We start from the raw sequence: 20,324 nt of genomic DNA, 5'->3' as shown, positions 1-20,324 counted from the left end.
ACAAACCCGAGAGCACACGGACCGGCAGCTGCTAGAGATAATAGCCACCTTGCAGAGCAATTATTAGAGGCTCTCAACAGCAGGCAAGAGGGCAAAGAAGTAGTCTTATGACCAACTGCAGGGGAAATTATTTTGGGAAAGGGACTTTCCAGGCTCCACACGAGCAAGTAGGAATGAGGGTACCCCTGGAGAGATCTGCTTCTGCTCGGAGCCCTTCCATCCAGCCCCCAGAGCCAACTGCGGGGTCCTCTGCGGGACAGGGAGGAGTGACAAACCCAGACCGGGCTCCTGGTGCACCGCCAGCCACAGCCCACCTCTCCCTGCCGCCCCGAGGGCTGCCCAGCTGCCTGCGCTGGGCTGTCCCCTGGGGACGCGCGTGAACTCTGCCTGCTCCAGCGCTTTGCAGCTGAAACGGCAAGGAGAAACACGCTCGTGTGTGTGTGCACTTACCCAGGTGTCGTCTCACCTCTACGAACCTTTGGACAACGCCACAGGCTGCTGGTTGTGGTGTCAAACAGAAGAAAAAGGGAACCAAAGGAGAAAGGGCGAAAACCACAGGGGGTTTGCTAGTTGTCCGAAGAGAATGAGTCAGGAGCACTGATGTTAGCTCCGATTTAGGTATTGTTTTGCTGGGTCATTTGGCTAAAACTGGCAGCAAACCAGGAAATAACCCTGACCAGCTGCCCCCACTGGTGTGGGAAGTAGGTGAAGCTAGAGGGACGTTTGTTAGGTGCCCAGGACGCTCCAAGCATGGACACGAAAGCTCAGCACTCAGCTGGGAAGATCCAGACAGAGCTAAGAAATGCTTCTAGTGAACGTACAGCCGCAGGAATAGGCAGGGCTGAGCCCTGGAAATGTGAAATGTGAGCTTTCCTTAGGTGTAGGGCTAAGACTCCTCTGCCTCCGCAAGCCCCACAGGCTAACTCTGATAACCCAGAGAGGGGAACTGCGTCCCTGGAGCCCTTCGGCTGGCAAGTCTCAGCAGAGACCAGGGGACAGGTCCTGGAGATGGAGAAGCCGCCAGAGATCACAGAGCTTAAGGAGCATTTAATCAAACGATGTGCTGTGAGTTTCCCTGAGCATAATCTGAGATCTTTAAAGTGACATTAACACAGCCCCTGAGAGGAGAGCAGGCACTGGGGACGGGGGGAGAACACTTTAAAGCCCCATTTCCAAAGACTCACTAGAATTGCTGCAGACAGATAACGATGTGACAGTGCCTAGAGAAGTGAATAATTTATAACTATAACACTCTCTCCATCATGTCTATTTTGACCCAGACTGTGCAGAGAGCTCCACGGTTGAGCGTTCGGCACACCAAGCGTGCAAGGCTACTGGGAGAAATAAAATCCCATTTGGAAAGTGTCAGTTGCTGCATCTTCTGGACTTCTTGCTTTAGAGCTACGGAGCTTCATCAGGCTTTCTTCTGGAGAGTCTGAAAGACTCAGACATTTTATATCTTTGGGCTCCAGCTTCATCTCAGCTTATAAACCAGTTAATTATGGCAGCGTTAAGCCCAGAACAAGCAATACAATTTAATGACCCTCTTGTCGTGGCCCAGCTGCATTCTCATGATCTATCATTACAGCTGTCTGAAGTATCTGTTTTTCAGGATGGTTTAAAGCCCAGATGCCTACAAGGCCTCTGCAACATTTAAAAGAAATGGTAAAAGCTGCCAAGCGCTGGAGCTGACCCTGGGAGACTGGTCCAGGCTCCCTGTCCCTACTCCTAAGCTCCCTGCAGCCAGCAGAAAGCTGCTTTTGGAGGGACCTTCTAGTTAGTGATGAGAGAGGCTCTGGAAGTAGCCACATGGGCCTTGACGCTGACGGAGGTGGGATCACACGGTGTAATTGTAGCTCTCTCTGCACGCTCTCCTCTAAGAGAGCACCTGGAAGGAACCCACACACCCAGTGTGTTTTGCTTTAGTAGGGCCGTAACAGAGCCTGTCCGCTCTAGCGTGGTCCCGAGACCTGGGCCAGACAGGGTGTGCAGAGTGAAAGACAGCTCCTGTGCAGGATTTTTGCTCCAACTCACCCCGGAATGGGCCGACAGTCATGGCAGCCTTGCCGCAAGGGCGTGCGAAGGCAGGAGGGGGTTGCCTGTGGCTAGCGGGGCTCCGGCAGAGGCTATCCCTGCGTGCGGGCAGGGCAGGACGGAGCTGGCTGCCCCTTTGGCCCCGGCCCTGCCTACCTGTGAACTGCGCGCTGAGGACCTGCGGGTTGTGGATGATGTCCTTCCAGAGCTGCTCAAACTCGGGTATCCTTGCAACGTTTTGCAGCAGCCGCACAAGGTCGCGGCCGATCATGAAGCAGTCCATGAACTGGGGAAAGGAGAGGAAAAATCTCATTTACTGTTTACCTGCTCCTGAGCAGGGGGAAGGGAGAAGGCACTGGGGGGCAGGAGGAGGGGAAGGGAGGAACAGTCAGTCCTTCAACCTTACCGCTGGCTCCAGATGATTCACTCTTTGCACAATATCTACACTCCTGCCCCTGGCAGCCTGCCCCTCTTTTGAAGCTAGCAGGTTCTGAGAGGCAGGGTGACAGGCGGGAAGGTCAGCAGCTATTTTAAAATGTTCTCTCTCTTGTAAAGCAAACAATCGGCCCATAAATCTGACATTTTCTCTCCAGAACTGCAGCCAGTCTCTGAAGCTAGGACTTGACACTTGGTCCTCCCTGCCCAGCAAGGAGGAAGGGGAGAGCGGGCAGCACTCAGACCAGCGGGCAGGGAGCTGCAGAGCCATCACATCCTGCAGCGCTGGGACGCCAAACGCAAGGATTTCTGCCTATGCCTAGCTTCGGTGCCTTCTCCTGCATGATATGGATCAAAGAACGGCCTGGAGCTGGCTATCGTGTTCTCCCTAAGCCTGCGAAGACACCGGCTGCCTCCCTAAGGGAGGAACGGATGTTCTTGCAGCTATGGTAAGCCACAAGCACTGAGGGGCCACAGCAGCAGAAAGAGAATGGTTTCAACCCTTGTGGCCTGAATAAAAGAGACTGAAATGAGGCAGCTCCATCAAAACAGCTGCTCTCCCCCTCTCTACAGCCTGGAGTCTGATGGGATAGCTGGTGTAAATGGGTTCAAAAGCCATTCACAGCCTGCACTGAGAATGAACCGCACACCGCTGCCTACACGGTGCAAGCTGGGGGGTGACTCTGAGGAACCGGCATGTCTCACACTTCCAGCTGCACGAGGAACACGGGTAACGCCACCACACGCAGACACAGACTCTCCAGAGAGGCAGGTCTCTTTTCCCAGCCATCCCCCGAGTCCCCCGATTTGCTCACCCGTTCACGGAGAAGGGAGATGCAGAAATCCACTTCCTTTTGACGAAGGGCCTGGAGCTGAGACGTGCCGTGATGGTCCACGATGAGCCGTAGGTACGTGTACACCGCCATGGCTATCAAGAGGCTGCTTTTCAGTACCCACTCTCTTTAAGGAAGAAAAAAAAAGAAACACCTTCAGCCACCTCTGTGAGGGAACCACAGCCAGAAGTGATATAAACGTGGAGACTCAGGACAGAGGAAACTGAGGCACAAAGGAAATCACAAGGGCAGGGACTCCAGCCTGTTGTGCCAGCATGGAAAATGTTCATTCACGGACCATTCCCTGCTCCGTACTGGGTGCTTGCTACGCTCTGGTCCACCTTTTCCTCCCCCAGGACAGTCCCACCACAGTTTACCGTCCGGGTGCTCGCACCCCAAGCTCTCTGGCAGGGTGGCAGATGTTGTCATGCAAAGCACTGGGTGGACTTCCAGGGCCACAGAGATGTTCACTGCCACAACAATCTAAGGTATTTGCAACTGCAAGCAACAAAGTGCTCAGGAGCGAGTACAGGGAGCAGCTGCCTCATGAACAGACTTGACCTCGATGCTAACACCAACCGCCACAGGAGCCTCTCTACTGGTGTCCAGAGCCAGAACAGCACCAAGCAAGAGACAATGCACTCGGACAAGCTACAAAGGACCTTCCCATACCATCAGGCCCCGAATGCTCTCACGCACACCCGTGCAAAAGGTGTTTTCACGCTCCCCTGCTGCCAGTCTGCCAGTGCCAAGTGGATTAATCCAGCAAAATCGGTGGCATCCTGAGCAGCAGGTCACACGGGGCAGCTGTTAATGAGATACAGCAGCTCTTGAGCCCTGCACCGGGCTGGGAAGCAGCTCCCGCAGCACTGGGGGCAGAAGAGCTGCCCCTGCCCCGGCTTGACCAGGCAACGGTGTGCGGAGCAGAAGGAAAAGAGCAGTCGTGACTACTGGGGAGCTGGAAGCACTGAACGGCAAGAACTGGGGAGAAACAGATGTGCTTAAGATCAAATACTACTAGGGAGATCTGTGAGAGGGCAGATCTAGCTGCGCAGAGAGGGTCTGCGGTGGGAGAGACATCGCAGCCCCATCGTGGGCACGGCAGGAATCTGTCCTGCCTCGGGGAAGGACAGGGGCGAGCAGTGCTCTGGTCAGCACAGGGGCTCTATACCCAGCACTGGCTTTCTGGAAGCAAATTTATTTCTCAGCCAACTGGCTTCACATCCCGAGTACAGGCAGGTGCTTCAGCCCCGCTCCCTTGGAGCGGCAGAGTCCACCGGCAAAGCGTTTCCATCGGCTGCTCCGCCGCTGTCTCCTGCCTGCGCTACCCTGCCTGCTCTGTGCAGCAGCGCCCTGTCTGCTGGGCGTGCCGTGTTCTCAACCTCCCTTATCTAAGCGCGACAATAAATATTCTCGGTCCATAAAAAGGACCTCGTCAGCTTGGTTATTTGCGCTGGATGCCAAGAACGGGCCAGGCCGGCTCGGTGTCTCCAGCGTGATTGATCACCCACAGCATCCCTTGGCTCGGCGAGCTGTAAATCAGAAGCCCCGTGGAAGTGCCACCGCTGTGGGCAGCAGCTGTAACGCCACGGCCACCTGAAGAGACACCAGCCCGGTGGCGAATGAGTCAGCTGCCTAAATCACCGAGGGGGAACCTGGCAAGACGTGACAAGTGCTTGTTTTTCCCAGGGTCTTCTCCCTGCATCTAGCTGGATGTAGGAGCAGGTTAATTAGTCGGCTGGGCGGGCTGGCCTGGTGGCACACCGTGCTGAGCAGAGGTTATGTTAGGGAGGATGTGGGAATAATTAAGGCCGGGATCCCGGGGGGCTGGCAGGTCAGCATTTCCCCCTTTTCCCAGTGAGGGCTGTGCAGAAAATAAAAATGCTGTCAAAGGGGGGGGGGGGAAAGTCACCCACAGCCACAGGATTCATCGATCCGACAGGCAGAGAAAATGAAAACACTCGGAGGAAGCATCACACTCGTGCCGCCATTAGCAGCAAGAAGCTAAATTAACACCCGGCTTTCGAGAGGTAGCAGACTTGCCTCCTCTGTGAGGTGGGCAGTGCTTGAGAAGCAGCTTTGCTGTAACTGTTTTTAATTAAACCAAGCACTCAACACTCTGAATGTGGCATCAGATCTTCACACGCGTGGCTTTAATTAAAGCTCTGGCTTTCCCCTAATCAAAGCACATAAATCCCAGCAAAGAGCTGCAGGTTCTCCCTTGGGCTCACTTCCAATCCTCAGCTCTCCCCGTGCTCAGACAGTTTCTGCACTGCTACAGTACGTATCATTGATGCTCCAGCAATACCTGCAACAGGGGCCGAGCCTTTTCCTCTCACATCTGCTCCTCTGACAAACTCCTCTCCTCAAGTGACAAAGCTCAGCTGTTATTTAGTGCACAGGACTATCTCCTGCAGACCCGCGGCCAGGTGTGGCTTTGGATCACCACTGAGAAGCTGCTATTTCTCCCACAGTCCAGCTGTTTGCAGTTTTTTGTTTGCAAGACAAGAGCTGCAACGTGCTTTGGCGAGATGAGGAGCGCTTCCGAGATGCTCCAAGGCGCGGGGTGGCAGCGGCGAGTAGCACCAGTACGTGGGAAGACCGCATCAAGAGCTGGTAGGGGCTTAAATATGGTTGGGAACAGAAGAGTTGAGCTTAGCGCAAAGGCAGCCGAAGCGATACTGCGAAGAACCGAAGGTCAGCCGAGCCCAGAAGATCTCAGAGGGTCTCTCCTTCCCGTGGATGGTGGGGCACTAGATGGCACTCGCAGCAGCACACACCCACACAGCTATTCCCGGAATAAAAATCACTAGGACTGTTAGCTGCGGCCAAATAAATACTTTAACAACTTGATTGTTAACTGCAGTAATAAGCGATTTTCGGAGAATCGCTGCTATTATAGACAGCGCTCGGTGAAAAGCTATAGGCTATTTAAAAATAATGACTCTGCCCAGCCAAAGGCTGCAGTTAGGAATTCTGCTTATCATCAATTAGCGGCTGCTTTGCCAACAAAGGACAATGCTGAGCCCATAGGACAATACTTCCCAGATGGCCTGTCCACAACAAATTAAAGTTGCAGCCCTGATGAAGCAGGAGCTGTTTAAACACAGGAAGCTTTTTGGAATTAACTCTGTCCTACTCCTCCAAAAGGAACACCTCCCCTGCAGCTTGGGAAACTCAGGAAGAAAATATTCCTGGGGTGCTGCTCCCGAGCCACGCGTGCTCCGCAGCCACGCGAGGCGATGCCACCGTGCTGCCCAGAGGGTGGGCTGACCACCTCCCGGGTGCCGCACGTTAGGGAATAGCCGTGTCCTCGCACACGGCTCCGGGAGAGGTAGGAGTCTGTGCAGACCATCTTATTTGACGTGACGTGCAGCCCCTCTCCAAACCCCGCAGAGGAGGTTTGCTAATGGAGGGACTTCAGGACGCTCTCCCACACACGACCTGCAGCGAGAGGGCTCCGAGAGCTAGAAATCTGTGCCACGGCTTGAAAATATGCTTGGTAACACAGTAAGGGAACGCAGAGGTCTTTTGCGCAGGAAACCCCATCAACACACTCCCGCGCAGGCTGTCACCACAAACACGCTGCCCCAAAATCTGCCTCTCTTGCACTGAGCAGGACAACCACCCTCTTAGCGCTCTCCCTCGCTTCGAGCCTGGCCGCTGCTGTCTTCAGACTGCACCAGCCTTCGCCAGCACCTCCCGACCAGCCGTACCTTTGCTCAGTCAGTATCTCCAGGACATTCTCGGCCAGCCAGATATTCTTTGCTGTCACATCCCCACCTGAAAGCGAAAGGGCAACAGGGAAGAGAAAAGCCAGTCAGATGAACGGGTGCGGTTCTGGTGCCAGACTCAACTGAACCACCGACTGCTTCGATCCCTGCATCCCCAGTAAGGCAAAGCTAATTAAGGAGCTTGCTCCCTGTCTGGAGCACACACGCTCGTGTCTGGTCCCTCTTTGCCTGCCACACCTGCTTGGCTGTTCCTAGATATGGCACGTTTCTAGGTACAAGTGCCTTTCTGTGAGGGGATCAAAGGGGTCTTTGCTGCAACAGTATTCTTGCAGAAGAACTGTGATAATATGGAGTCAGTAATTATCCTTCTGGAAAGCAAAGGAGAAGTCGGAAAGGAATGAGATTCAGTAGCTGGAAAAGAGAAAACATTTGCAGCTGCTGAACCCACAAAGGAGAAACAGCATCTGCAAAGAATGCCCAAACTCTCAAATAAAGGCCAGGTGTCAAAGTGGTGTCTCATGCCCCCAGCGCGGGCCACCAGCACGAAGCTGGAGCCTTTGGCTGACGTAGCTGGGAGCAGAGCGGGACTCCTGCTCACAGGGGCACAGAAAACGCCTAAAGCAGGCACGCCAAAACAATGGGATCATAACAATTAAGGCATCGTAAAAGCGGTGAGAAGTGAGACAGAGGCGTCCTTCCAGAACAGAAGGGGCCCTGAATGGGGAGGTGCAACCGAGGGGAAACAAGGGATGCCTTCACCAGTGGTTTTTAAAATGTTCTGTGTTTACACTGTGACAACAGGGCCAGGGCAGCTTGGCTCACACTCAGGACTCTGTCCCCTCCCTCTCCATTCTTCCTCCCCTGAAGAGCAGACACGGCAATTTCCAATCCAGGCTGCCCGGCCCCGTGTCACAGGCACATACAATAAAAACACAATGTCAGGTTTTACGGTGGGACATTAATTCCTCCTTCGTGGACGTCAGCGGCCGGCACCAGCGCCGAGTAGAGAACACGGAAGAGGCACCGTTCCTGTGAATCCGGAAAGGCGTGTGCGTGTGTATGCGTGCACGGCTGTGGGGTGCTTACACCGAGGGCTGGGGGGAACACGCTACAGGCTACCATACGGCCAGCTCCCTGGAGGAGCTACTGACTTCATGTGGGGTAAAGCAGCCTCCTGCGTCTCTGACGAGTTATAGAGGAGCTGCATGCATGGCTCTTGCCATCCCAGAGGTCAGAGCAGGGACTAAGGATGAACCTGGTGCTCTTGCGCAGTGCTACGGCGTGAAAATTGGCAACAACAGGAACCAATACACTTCCTGGTTGTTCCAGCATTTGCCAGAAGCCTCCTGGCGCTCCCTGTGATTCACCCCTCATAGAGGCTGTCGGGAGCAACAGCCTCTTGAAGGCTTATCCTCTGCCCCATTCTCCCTGGAGAGATTTCCTCACCAGACAGGTTGGGGCAAGCTTGGTGCCTGCCAGTGAGCCCTGCTCCTGCCTGTCAGCTGGGTACAGAGACAGGCAGGAAGCCTGTCCGGAGCTGGCTGCACGGCAGCACAGGCTCTGGCTCTGACGCCAAGCGCAGCATGCCACGAGTCAGCCCTGGTACACCACCGACAGCACCCAGCCTGCTGGCAAAAGCCGGGGGGGGATGCAGGCAGCGGTCACCTCACTCCTGCGGCACAACTCACCTGCAATCTGCTTCATGAAGGTCATGCAGACGCCATCTGCACCGAGCACCCCGCTCTTCACCAGCTCCCGCAGCAACCACACCAGCTGGGCAGAGGGAGAGATCAGTGCAGCTTTTGCCACAGACCCCCCCACTCCAACACCTCTCCCCAACACTGTGGCTGCCTCGGCTGACAAATGCTGCCACATTTCCCTTCCAAAGGTGAGTCCTTAACATGGAGCAAAGGATCTCTGCCGGTGCCAACTGCCCCCCCTCAAGCTCTCCACACTCAAATGCCCACTCAAACGCTCATCCTCTGCCTGGTTGGTGTCAAAGGAGCGATTTTGGGGAGAAGACCTTCTCCTCACCTGAGTCCGACACGTGTCCTGCAGCTTCAAGTACTTCTCCATGAGAATATGGTTGATCTTGTTGAGAACAATGTTCATGCCATCTCGGCTCACCAGTGCCAAGTCCCGGTAGCACTGCAGCAGAGAAGAGCGGGAGATGGTTACGGATGAAGGACCATAATGGAAAACATACAATGGTTTTATCAAACCTGACCAGGTAACAGCAAATAAACAAATCTCAGGGAAAGAACATCAAGGCAGGCAGACTCCCATGGGGTGACCTGAATCGGCACCCCACGGCCAGGCAGGGAGAGCCATTAATCCTCTGGGGCGTTATAAATTGACAGCTGGATTCACTGGATTTAGCCCCGAGAGCCAAAGGTTTCTCACTCCAGAATGGACACTGTCAGGTGTCCCTGTCCCCTCATCCCAGCCTTCCCTGCACCCTGCCACATATCTGGAGAGACCAGCGCTAGAGAGAAAAGACAGACAACGGTCATTCAGGAAGGATCAGTTGAGAAACAGTCACATCCAGATCGCTTAAGCTCCCCGCTGCTCCAGTCTCCCTGGCACCAGTGACAACTGGAACTGCACTGAAGATGCCCACAGGACTTGGGGTGACCACGATGTGATGCGGCTTCAATACCATGGGAGCTCCAGGAGATGCAGGAGCGGAGGCAGATTGTCCCCATGCCACCCGCTCCTGCTCACACAAGACTTCCGAGGTCAGACAGAGCTGAATTTGGAGACCGTTTGGCTCAAAACCATGCTACCATGTTGGCTTGTTTCGGGTTAGAAATCCAGACATCCTGCCCATGGTCCAAACCGGCACATTTGGTGGGGCTCTGCTATGGGAAGAGGGAACTATCGTAGGGAAAGGAAGGACTTTTTCCACTCTCGTCTGCCACCAGTAGACAGACAAAACGCTGGCCAGAGAGCAAAGGTGCTGGCTCTCCCTTCCCCTCTGGTCAGGACAGCAGGGGGTGGAGGGTGATTAGGAAGTAATTTGCTAAGCGGTTCTGCATGAATGTTAATTTGTGCCAGTAAATGTCATGATATTCCAGAGAGCAGGGTTCTGGTCTCTGCATCCTCCTTCAGAGAGTTAATGAGGCCTCAAAAGATCTCTTTGATTAGGCTCCCTGTGCTCAGGCTTTCTCCCTCCCTTTTTGATATAGCACTGTGTAAAAAAAAAACAAAAACAAAACCATATATAAAAAATATCCTGAACCAAAAACCAGAATCCAAGAGGTGTAGACTCTTTGGGGCCTTTAATTGCTTTTGAAATGCTAAATGAATACCCGCAAAGCAGAGCCAGACTCAGAGTCTCCACGCAGACGACTACCTGGCCAGGAACGCACATCTCCTTCCGCTGCATCAGCTTGGAAAAAGAAACACATACATCACACCAACGGGAAAACACAGGGGATAAAGCTGGTCCAGGACACAGCCGGCCAGGGAGCACGCGGGATGCCAGTTCCCCTGTGGTCTGCCTGGACTCAGACAAAGCTTTTAATTCATTTGGAAAACGCCGGTGTTGTCAGGTCCCTACCCTGCCTGGATCCTACCTCCTGTGCTTGATGACAGGATTACGACCACCCATCGCCCCTGGCACTTCCCTCTCACAGGCAGGTGCATTTCTGCACCCTTAGGAGCAGTGACAAGGTGAACATTTTTCATCTTAGTAGCTTTTCTTGGCGGTCGTAGCTGCTTCTGTGTTCAAAGAATTCATGCTTTTCCGGGTGAAACGTCTAGGCTTTGGTTTTCTGCCGGACGTGTGTGAGGTGCAGTGTCCACATCTGCATTTAAAGACACCAAGAGGTCCTGTGATACGGCCCTGACAGCGTGGATTAGCTCCCGACCGGCTGGGCTGATTCTGGCAGCATCCTCAGGAGAAGGGCTGGAACAAACAGCTAGAAGAGACACTCTAAGCGATTTACTTCTGGTTCACTATTTAAGTCGCAGGAGGAAGGACACCATAATCCTATTACCTAGGTAAGTTTGGCAGCTCTTCACCTTGCTTACTGCAAACTTCCTCAAATCCCATGAGCAAACACTGCAGAAAACCAGAACTGGAACTGCACCTATGATGTTGCTGATCCTTGGCCCAAAGTACAGCTGGCCAGAGGAGAACAAGTCCCATTTTATCAGGGTCACGGCAGTATGGCATGTCACCGACCGGTTGCTCAGACGGGTCAGACTGGACCCCTGCCTAACAGCCTCCGGCACAAGGATGGTAGCCATAATCCAAAGGAAGGTGCTTGGAGAAAATTTTCAGGGCTCCGGCAGCTAGGGGGTGGGGAGAGAACCTGAATTTCTTGGTTATTGCCAGGGCTGCAAACAATCCATCGTCTCCTCCCTGCTCTCCGCAGATTGGAGCCGCCACTTGTACAGGCTGTTTTAATTAACAGGAAGGAACAAATGATAAATGTTCACTTTAAATGAGGAGAGAAGAAACAAAAAAACAAAAAAAAAAAAGAAAACAGCCATCGAGTGGAGGAGAGAAGCCCCCTCCTGCCCAGCAGCAGGGCAGAAGAGGCACACGGTGGACAGACACCGGAGGAGATGTCAGGGAATCGCTGCGCTCATCTGTGGGGAGGGCTCCGTGCACTCTGATCCCAGAGCAGAGTGTTAATTAAAGTGAGAGATGCCAGGCGGAGGAGGGAGATCTGATGGATCACTTGCTGTCACTTTGATATTTGAAGGCGGTCAAGTGTCCCTCCTCACAGCTGGACAAGTTGAGCACAGCTAATATCTCCTGGCTGGAGTGTCAAGGGGAGGAGGAGACCTGTGAGGGGAGGGCTGTGCCACCATTTCTTTAATTGATCAGCAAAGGGATGGGGCAGCTCAAGCCCCCTCCCAAAAAGGAACGGAGATGTGTTTTAAACAGCCTCTCCGGGAGGAAGAGGGGGTACCTCCACCTCCCCTCCTGGCACCAGCAGATGCAGGTGGGGGACAGAGCAAGAGAAGACAGATCCGCACGCCGGGGACAGACATCCACTGAAGAAACACAAGATGACCAAGCAGATGGCACGAGATGCCTCTGCTAGCGTGCTGGGACTGGAGCACACGCTGCACCCTCTGCTCGGCTTGCAGGGCAACAGGCGCTAAAATATCCTTGAATGCAAACACGGCCACCTACAATATAATTTTTTTTTTTTTTTTAGCAAAACAACAGGTCCCAGGAGCACGGTGAAGCCTCGTGGAGTATGCTCGATTCAGAGCGGTACCACTTCCACACCAGCCTCGCTGGGTTCGATGCTCCCTGACACAACGCTCCCGTGCTGACACCCGAGGTTGCGAATCTTCACCTGTGACCAGATGTGGGAATGGTTATTGCAGATGACCGGGGCGGGCTGCGCCGAGCGTCCTGGACCCCTGGGCTTCTCACTGGAGGATGAACAGAGCTCTGCCCTCTGTGTGACGATATCAGAGCTCTCTCAAGAGTCTCACAAGATTCCTTATCAGTCAGGCAAGTGTTAACCCCTCTTCATAGGCAGGGAGCAAAGGCAAGGAGTAACTCGCCTCCCAGAGTCTGGTAGAAAAATCACTGACTGCCTTCCTGTCCTTACTGTCTGGATACAGGGCAGGTGGCAGCAACAGATGACATCAAAGCCCAGCAGACTGGCAGATCCAATTACTCCCTAAGAAAAGTAACGTGCTCCAAAGAGCAGATCTGACAAGAGCAGGAGGACCAGCCACCTCTAATTAACGTGGCCACGAGCAGCAAAGCATGCCCCCAGCCTGCCATCTCGGAGAGACGGCGTCAGTGCCTGTCAGCAGCTCGGTTGCAAGGGAGCCGAACCGTTCGCCCCCTCGCTCCCCTTTGCCAGAGGAGACCACAGAGGGGAACGTGCCGGGCAGGTTTCTCTCGGCTTCTCGCAGTGGGATGGCCAGCGAGCGCCGTGCAGATGGAAAGCTGGCGCATGCAGGACTCATTCAACCTTTGCTTCCAGTGTATGGAAGCACCTGCCCCACGAAAGACTCGTTATATACGCTCAGTTAATGGTGTCTGGATACTCCCCACCTCATCCTAGAGGGGAGAAGAGCATTTTATTTGACGTGGAGGAGGAAGACCATCCTGTAGAGCGCTGCTAGTCAGCAACGAGAAATACTCTTTGGCTCCCGCAGCGTCTTGGAAACAAGGATGTGTTCAGCAGTGCGCCAAGCCTCAGCTGGATTCAGCCTCTCCAGGTTTACAAGTCTTGAGCTCAGCGCAGGAGGCAGAATCAGGCCAGAGCCTAAGGACAGCAGGGCTGGGGACTCTGTGGTCAGGGTTTGGGAAAGCCAACAAGGAGACAGAGCAAAACACGGCCATCTAACCAGAGAGAAACCCGACTTGCACCAGCACTGTAAGCAGCCAGGCCTAAAGACTCCCAGGAGAAACATGTTTTGCTTTCAAGAGGTGATTTCTGGGGAACGGAGCTGCACCTTCATCGACAAGGACCGTCCCATCTAGCAATGCCAAGGCAGCTCTGAGTTCCGGCAGCTAATGCGGATCTATTGCTTTGGTGGAGAGAGCTCTGCCCTCATAGCAGTGATTAAATCAAGAGAGAATATTGCATGAGTCACCTTCGGTTCAGCGCAGCGCCAGGATTTACAGAGCATCCCTAATGGCACGCCACTCGGCCGCGCTCGTGGCGGACCCTGCTGACTTCGAGAGTCCAGTTCAACCCTTTCAAATTCTGTGCAGCACCCGTTAACTGAAATGCATCCAAACAAGGACCCCCAGGTCTCGCTCGCCACGCACGGCCCTTCCAACAGTGCTTTTGTTTTTCCTTGTAGCTGCTACAAATAGGTCTGGTTTCTATAACAAAACATCGTTTTCAACTCCCTCCCCGAGCACCCCCAGTTTGTAGCAGCAACGCCAAATCCACATCCAAGATCTTTAGAATACAAAACATTCATCTTCCTGTAGGTGAGTAACTACAATTTTAAAATCACAGTTTACAGCGTCGTTAAAAAGAGTTATTTAAAAATTAAAGCCCATCTGGGAAATTAATAGAGCTGCACTGCTAAAAAGCAATTTTCTCTAGGAATTGAACATGTTCCTCCTCTAGAGTCTAGGTGATTATTTCTGTAGGCATCTACATCTGGCTTCCAGCACGCAAATCCATTCTGGGCCTCCAAAGACAAGACAGAAACTGGGAAAGGCCTTACAGTTTCTTGAAGAATCAGTACTCGCCTCCCACAGCGAAAAACAATTAATTCTAGGGCTGTGAAAGAAGCCAGCCGAGCTCCCTTCGCTGGTGGCAGCATCTGCATTCCCCTGAGCAGCAGCTGCTGCGGCCCCTGTGCCACGTGGACACAACAAAACCAGGAACGGTCCAAGCAAAGTCACTGCCCTGCTACAATAAACACTGCTCAGCGCTGAGAGTTCCAGCCAGGCGCCTTCCGACGCCTGCGTGAGACCCAAAACTTTCACAGCTCCGAATCCCCGGCTGCCTGGAAAGCAAATTCTCTTGCGGACAAACTTTCCGCACTCACCGACGGGCGCAGGCGTGCCTTACCTTCTGTGCCTGAGCAGGCTCGGTCAAGACCAGAGTGAAAAGACCCAGGCAGATCTCCTCATGTTGGGGGGTTCCTTTACATATCTGAGAGAGAAAAATGCAAGTGCCATCAGTGAGCAGGTGGGATGGGATGTTAGAGGAAGGTCAGTAAAGCAACAACAAAGTAAAGTAAAGAAGAAGGAAACCCGTCTCAAGGCCACCAAATGGGTGGTCAAATGAGCACGCAGCAGCCCGCAAGGAATTCAAAGCAGGATCACAAGGGAAGACAGAAAAATACAGGGTCTCCCTAACATTTGTACCCCGCTGCAAAGTTAATGCTGGTGCAAACCTCTCCATACTGAGAGCTCTCCAGTGGTTTTAGTTGGACCACTTCAGGTTATCTCCTTACTGAGGGGCAACAAACCCCCAGACAAGAACAGCAGCAGATCCCTGAGCCCTGTCCTGCGGCTGGGGACCTGCCCGGGCTCTTCTTCCAGACTTATCTACAACCTGTTCATCCATGTGGGAAAGCACTTCGTGAGCTTCAGAGCCCTGAAATCCAGCCTGGGTTGCCGACCTTTTCCCATTAAGGGAAGGCAACTCTGTACCACTGAGTCCAACAGCCTAAGGTGTTCTGGGGAGGAAAAAATGCAACCAACATGTCCGAGAGCCCATTAACATGTCACACGACAGTTTTCCTTATACGGTAACATCTGCGGCTTGCTGGCAAGTATTTTAAGACTATGCAGGGTTAGAAATAAATGCTCCATCCCCTCAATAGAAAGGCTGAACCTGCCCTTTCCAGTGGTCTGGAGTCTGGCTGTTTGGAGGCCAGGAAAAAGCTGATCTGAGCAGCGCAGGAGTACAAAAATACACGAGAAATGCAAACACCAGCAGCACACGCAGAGTGACAGACTCCTGCGTGCGTGCACGCGTACAGAGCACTCGTATGCTGGGAGAGAGACACACTCAGCCACCTTTCAGCCAGAAATTGCACTGCAGGTCGGCTTCCAAATAGGTGACTAGGCAAGGATTAAAGCCGCGATGTTGTTTTGTCTTTTAACTGTAATAGCTCCGGGAATCCTTGACAGGCTGAGAGCCGCGAGAGCACGGCAGGCTCCATTCCCCAGCCTCTTTGTATCTGCCCGTTCTTTGTGCCTTGCTAATACCTGGCATGCCTGCTCCCTCAGACGGAGATCCGTGCTGGTATAATATACCGAGAATTATTTCATCCAGGCAGGATTTCTCATCTCTCAAGGAGTTGACACTTACATGAGCATTGAGGGCATCGTTAGCTTCCCTCTCCGACAGCCCGTTGGTTAGCGAAGTCACGATGCCCACGCATCTTTCTAGTCTCTGAAACAGAGAAAAGCCAGACATCACAAACTTGGAAGAACAAGTACATTTGAGCACATCCTTACCAAGACAAGATACAGCAGAGGCTGCTTTGACCCCCACCCAAGCACCTGAACGGACAGAAAAACCAGCCAGCGACGCAACAGCCGTTCTTGGCTCATGTCAAGGCTCTGAACCTCCTGCCAGCTGGAGAAGCTACCGCTTCATCAATGTTCATTTATTCACCGGTTTGGGTTTTAAATACTCTGCTGACACCGCTCAAAGAGCCAAAAAGTAAATGCGTGATTATTCAGTGATACTAACACTGATGTCACTTTGATACGAGGCCAAGACGCAGTCGTGCAAAGGCTGAATTTGAGGCAGGGTCGTCAATCCTCGCGCTGCGAGCGGAGCTGCACCCCGAGATGATGAGCTGTCCCCAGCCCCCAGCGCCGGGAAGCCAGAGCCCGTCATCCAGCAGCTCCGTAGCGCAAGACCCACCGCTCCCGTCCGTGTGGGAACCCTGGGCTGCGGGACAACAGCCTGGAAACCTTCTGTTCTCATCACTTAACATCTGAGCAACTTCTGGCTGAGAATAAACAGCAGGAGCAGATGTTTGCATGCAAGCACCCCGAGGGATGAAGTGATGGGAAGAGCCACGAAGTCAGGACTGTAAGTTACAAGAGCACAGGCATGAAAATACCGGAGAAGCAAATGGCAAAGGCGTCCACTCAACTTGAGAGAATTCAGAGGGTTGCCTCCTCTTCATGTAGGGCGTGAAATGGTTTCTCCTGTCTGGTCGGCTGGGCACCAGTGTGAGCCGATGCCTGCCTCTGGTGCGGGGAAAGCGTGAGCAGGGCAGCGTCACTCCAGGCACGGGCATGCCACATCCTCTCCCCGCCTCGTGGTGCCATCTCAGGGACGGTGACAGAAGGGCCCCATGGACTCTCAGGCTCACCACATGCTCTCGCAGCAGCGATGACACCCGAGAGCCCGCAAACAGGTGGAGAGCAGGGTTCCCGGCTGCCAGCACAACAGTGGCTCGACCGCAGGGCTCCTTTACCACCAGGGTCTCGCTCTCACGCTACGACTTGCACGGTGAGACATTGTTCTAAATTAAACTCCTCCATAAACCGCTCTGTTGCTGTGCGAAGGAGATGTGCCCGGCCTTCTTTGCCGGTGCCACCACTTCCGCGCCAGAACTGCAGAGCCGGCTGGACTGTTTCGGCCACGACAGCGACTCGAGGGTCACCGGCAGCCGGCAAAACACGGTCTTGCTTTCCTGGAGTTTCCTTGGAGCCTACAGTTAACGGAGCGGTGACCTGTTTGCACCAGGGAAAAGCGGCAAATGCAGCCTAAGACAAGCAATAAGCAGGTTACAAGAAGGTTATTTCTACACAGTCACTTCTTGATTAAAATGCAAACACATCACACCGATTATGGAAATGATTAGCGACTCCTTTGCATATCAAAGGGGCTGCAGTGAAGAAGCTATTGAGAAAGAGGTCAACAGTTCTCCACTCCAAGGCAATATGAAAGAAGATGTACTGGTCAGTAATACAGAGACAATGCCTTTGTGAAACCGGCTTTGTTCCAGGCCGAGCGATGGCATTATGAAAGAGCAATGGGGCAAAACCCATGAAAATCTCAAATCTAAAGCTGATGAATTATTTGAAAGGGAGGACAAGATCCAGCGGCTAAAAAACAGAGTTAGAAAAATCCCAGTGAGAAATAAGACAACTTGTTGGCAGATAATGCAGCCAATGAACCACCAGAAGAGCTTTGCAAGGAAGTTCAGCGTCAAATAATGTCTTTGATCTGAGACCTGCTGACGGACTTGCAGGATCAGGGTTTGGTATTCCCTTCTTGGGATAAAGAGGAGACGCACCAACTCGCTCCTGCCAGCTATGGAGGCTATTTGAAAACAGTATTGCTACCTTTGAGCAAGTTTAACGGCACGTGTTCCTGTAACGAGCTCTGCTGCCTCTACCAAAGTCCACAGCGGAACAAGGTGAGGATTTCTTTCTGTTAACACCTGGTACGAGATATATTTTTACAAGCTCCAGTCCTTCCGATCACCTCTTTCTCCCCAAAACAGACGTGTTCAACTTATTGCCACCAGCAGCTCCGACGACTGCTAAAGGCAAAGACCGGAGGAGGTTTTTCCCTAAACGTGGCAGCCTGTTTACTGCGAAAACTCGATGCGCAACGATCGCTCGACGTACGCTCCGCTTCCTGTTTGTTGGAGTCTTTAACGCAAGAAACACGAAACTTGTGACAGTAAATCCATCAGCGCTCAGGAGTTTAATTAACACCCAAACCAGTTTCTCCCAACTGACTGGGCTTTTAGTCGAAAGCGCTGCTTTCCAGTGGTTTGAGAGAGGCACGGGAGGAAGGCCTGCCGGATAAAAACGCCTCTGGAAAGTCGTCTTCTCGTACTTGTCTTTGATCAGATACATCACCTTCACCAAACCAAGCTCCACCGCGCTCGCTGACTCGTGGTGGCTCCTTCCCAGACCCGATGCTCTCGGGGAAAGATCCGGGTGAGAGCGACCTGGACCCCAGGAGACCCCGCTTCGATAGCCTGGAGCCAATTTTCAAGCCCAACCAAAGCTCCCGGCCATGCCGGGCTTGCAGAGTTGCATGGGTCCGAAGCTGGGAACGTTCTGTCCAGACCTGGACAGGACCCAAAACACACACGGGGACCGACGAGTGCTTTGAAGGAATATAAATACACTCCAAATGGCAAAGGACAGTTTCCAGACCTTGAGACCTAGTTATTCCAGTTACCACCCTGTTTTTCTCCTGCAACTGAAATCCAACATTTTTTTTTTTGTCTGCACCATTTCATGAGCCCCAAATACATTCGTTTCCATCACACAATAAATAACCGGCCTCTCCCACAAGTCTAGCAGTTCACGAGAGCATCGCCGCCCCCGTGGCACCGGGGAAGCCGGCCCTACATCAGCTTTAGGAAGATCCCTGAACACTTGCCGAGTTGACCCAGCGTTACAGAGCAATGCGTCCACCTCGCCCGGGTGCCTGAGCCACCCGCTCTTCCACGGCTCCTCCACACCAGGAACAGACCCCAGTTGTCCTGGGGAGACCCCAAACCTTCCCCATCTGTAAAAGAACCAGCTCTCTTTTCCCAGTGCAGGAAGAAAAGCTCAATGGGAAGTAGGACAGCGCTGTGTAATTCGGGGCCTGGTGAACACAGGTCAGAAAGTTTCCCAGATACTGGAAAGATGAGTCCTGTCGGTGCTCAGGCGCGAGGCAAGCTTCGTAATCCCGCTCCGCCACCTGAAGCCGCCCTGCCCAAGCACGGCTGGGGCGAGGCGGGCAGGGAGACCCTGGCGGGGAGGTGGTTTCTGCTTAGAGCGAGCCCCCTCCCCGCACAGGGACGGGCAAGGGGAGCAGCGTGTGCCACCCTGCCCGCACCCCATGCGGGGCCGAGCCCGTACCCCACCCCCTGGAGCCCCGCTGCCCCCAGCCCCAGGCACCTACCTCCTCCAACTCATCCTTGGCATCCAGAAGAGTGGAGACCAGCAACTTCCCTCCTCCTCCTCCTGCTGTTCCCCCCTTCCCCTTCTGCATCTCCATGGCTGGGGGGGGGCAGGAGAGGGGGGAGGGCAGCCCCTATCCAGGGGGCTTGGCCTGAGAGGAGTCCCCCCTTTTTGCTTGGCGATCCCCCCCACCCAGCTCTTCCTCGTGGGAGGACGGGGCGGGGGGTGTTTACGGGAAATACCCCCCCTCCGGAGCACCCCCCGCTCCTGCAATGGGAAGCAATGGGGTGGAGGGGAGGGGGGCACCCCTGCCTGCGCCTCAGGGGCTTCACCCCGGGCCGGGGAGGGGGTACAGGGGGCGGAGGGCTGCCTCCCTTAGCAGGGCTGGAGGGGGCTGCTCTTCGACTAGGCCAGGCCGGCGGCCTGCGGCCTGGGGCCGTGCTGGGGGGCCGTGCTATGGGGGGCCCTGGGGGCGGGAGGGGCTGTGGAGGGATCCCGGGGGGCTGTGGGGAGTAGGGTCCCGGGGCGGGGAGGGAGGGGGTCCCCGTCGGCCGTGCCAGAGGAGGCCTGTGGGGAGGAGGCCCCGGGGGAGGCCTGTGGGGAGGGGAGTCCCGGGGGCCCCGCCGCGGGGGTGGCCGGGAGGGTGACAGGTCCCCGGCGCGGGGCGGGGCAGGGCAGGGCGGGCGCTGCGGCTGCCGCCGGGGCGGGGGGGGTGAGGGCTCCGCCGGGCGGCGGGGCGGGGGTCTCGGTGCCGGGGGGAGGGGAGCGGCGGCTCCGCACCCCCCGCCCAGCGCCGCCGACCGGAAGTCACTGGGAGAGGGACGGGAGGGCCCGGGGGGAAGAGGAAGCACACGGCGGCCGGAAGCGCCCGCCCCTCCCATCCTCTGGCCAATGGCAACAGCGGCACGGCTCGGAGTGACAGCGCGGGTAGCAGGCCTGGAGGGCGGGGCC

The 20,324-nt window shown here is 54.5% G+C and overlaps 1 protein-coding gene across 1 annotated transcript in view; it reads right to left on the bottom strand.

Annotated features, from left to right (window-relative positions):
- The window catches only part of INTS3 (integrator complex subunit 3), a 43,413-nt gene extending 23,584 nt beyond the window's left edge, over positions 1-19,829 (bottom strand). The window contains exons 1-8 of the mRNA XM_072846787.1: positions 19,375-19,829; positions 15,808-15,891; positions 14,557-14,640; positions 9,071-9,184; positions 8,725-8,809; positions 7,019-7,085; positions 3,285-3,429; positions 2,191-2,320 (exon numbers count right to left, since the gene is read on the bottom strand). Of these exons, the coding sequence (XP_072702888.1) occupies positions 2,191-2,320; positions 3,285-3,429; positions 7,019-7,085; positions 8,725-8,809; positions 9,071-9,184; positions 14,557-14,640; positions 15,808-15,891; positions 19,375-19,470 (805 nt within the window). The 5' untranslated portion in view covers positions 19,471-19,829. The remainder of the gene's footprint in view (positions 1-2,190; positions 2,321-3,284; positions 3,430-7,018; positions 7,086-8,724; positions 8,810-9,070; positions 9,185-14,556; positions 14,641-15,807; positions 15,892-19,374) is intronic.
- Positions 19,830-20,324: the final 495 nt, after the last annotated feature.

The sequence above is a fragment of the Ciconia boyciana genome, chromosome 26 (assembly GCF_034638445.1).
Source record: "Ciconia boyciana chromosome 26, ASM3463844v1, whole genome shotgun sequence".
Lineage (NCBI taxonomy): Eukaryota > Metazoa > Chordata > Aves > Ciconiiformes > Ciconiidae > Ciconia > Ciconia boyciana.
Note: the sequence above shows the minus strand (reverse complement) of the source record. Positions and strands in the feature narration are given on the sequence as shown.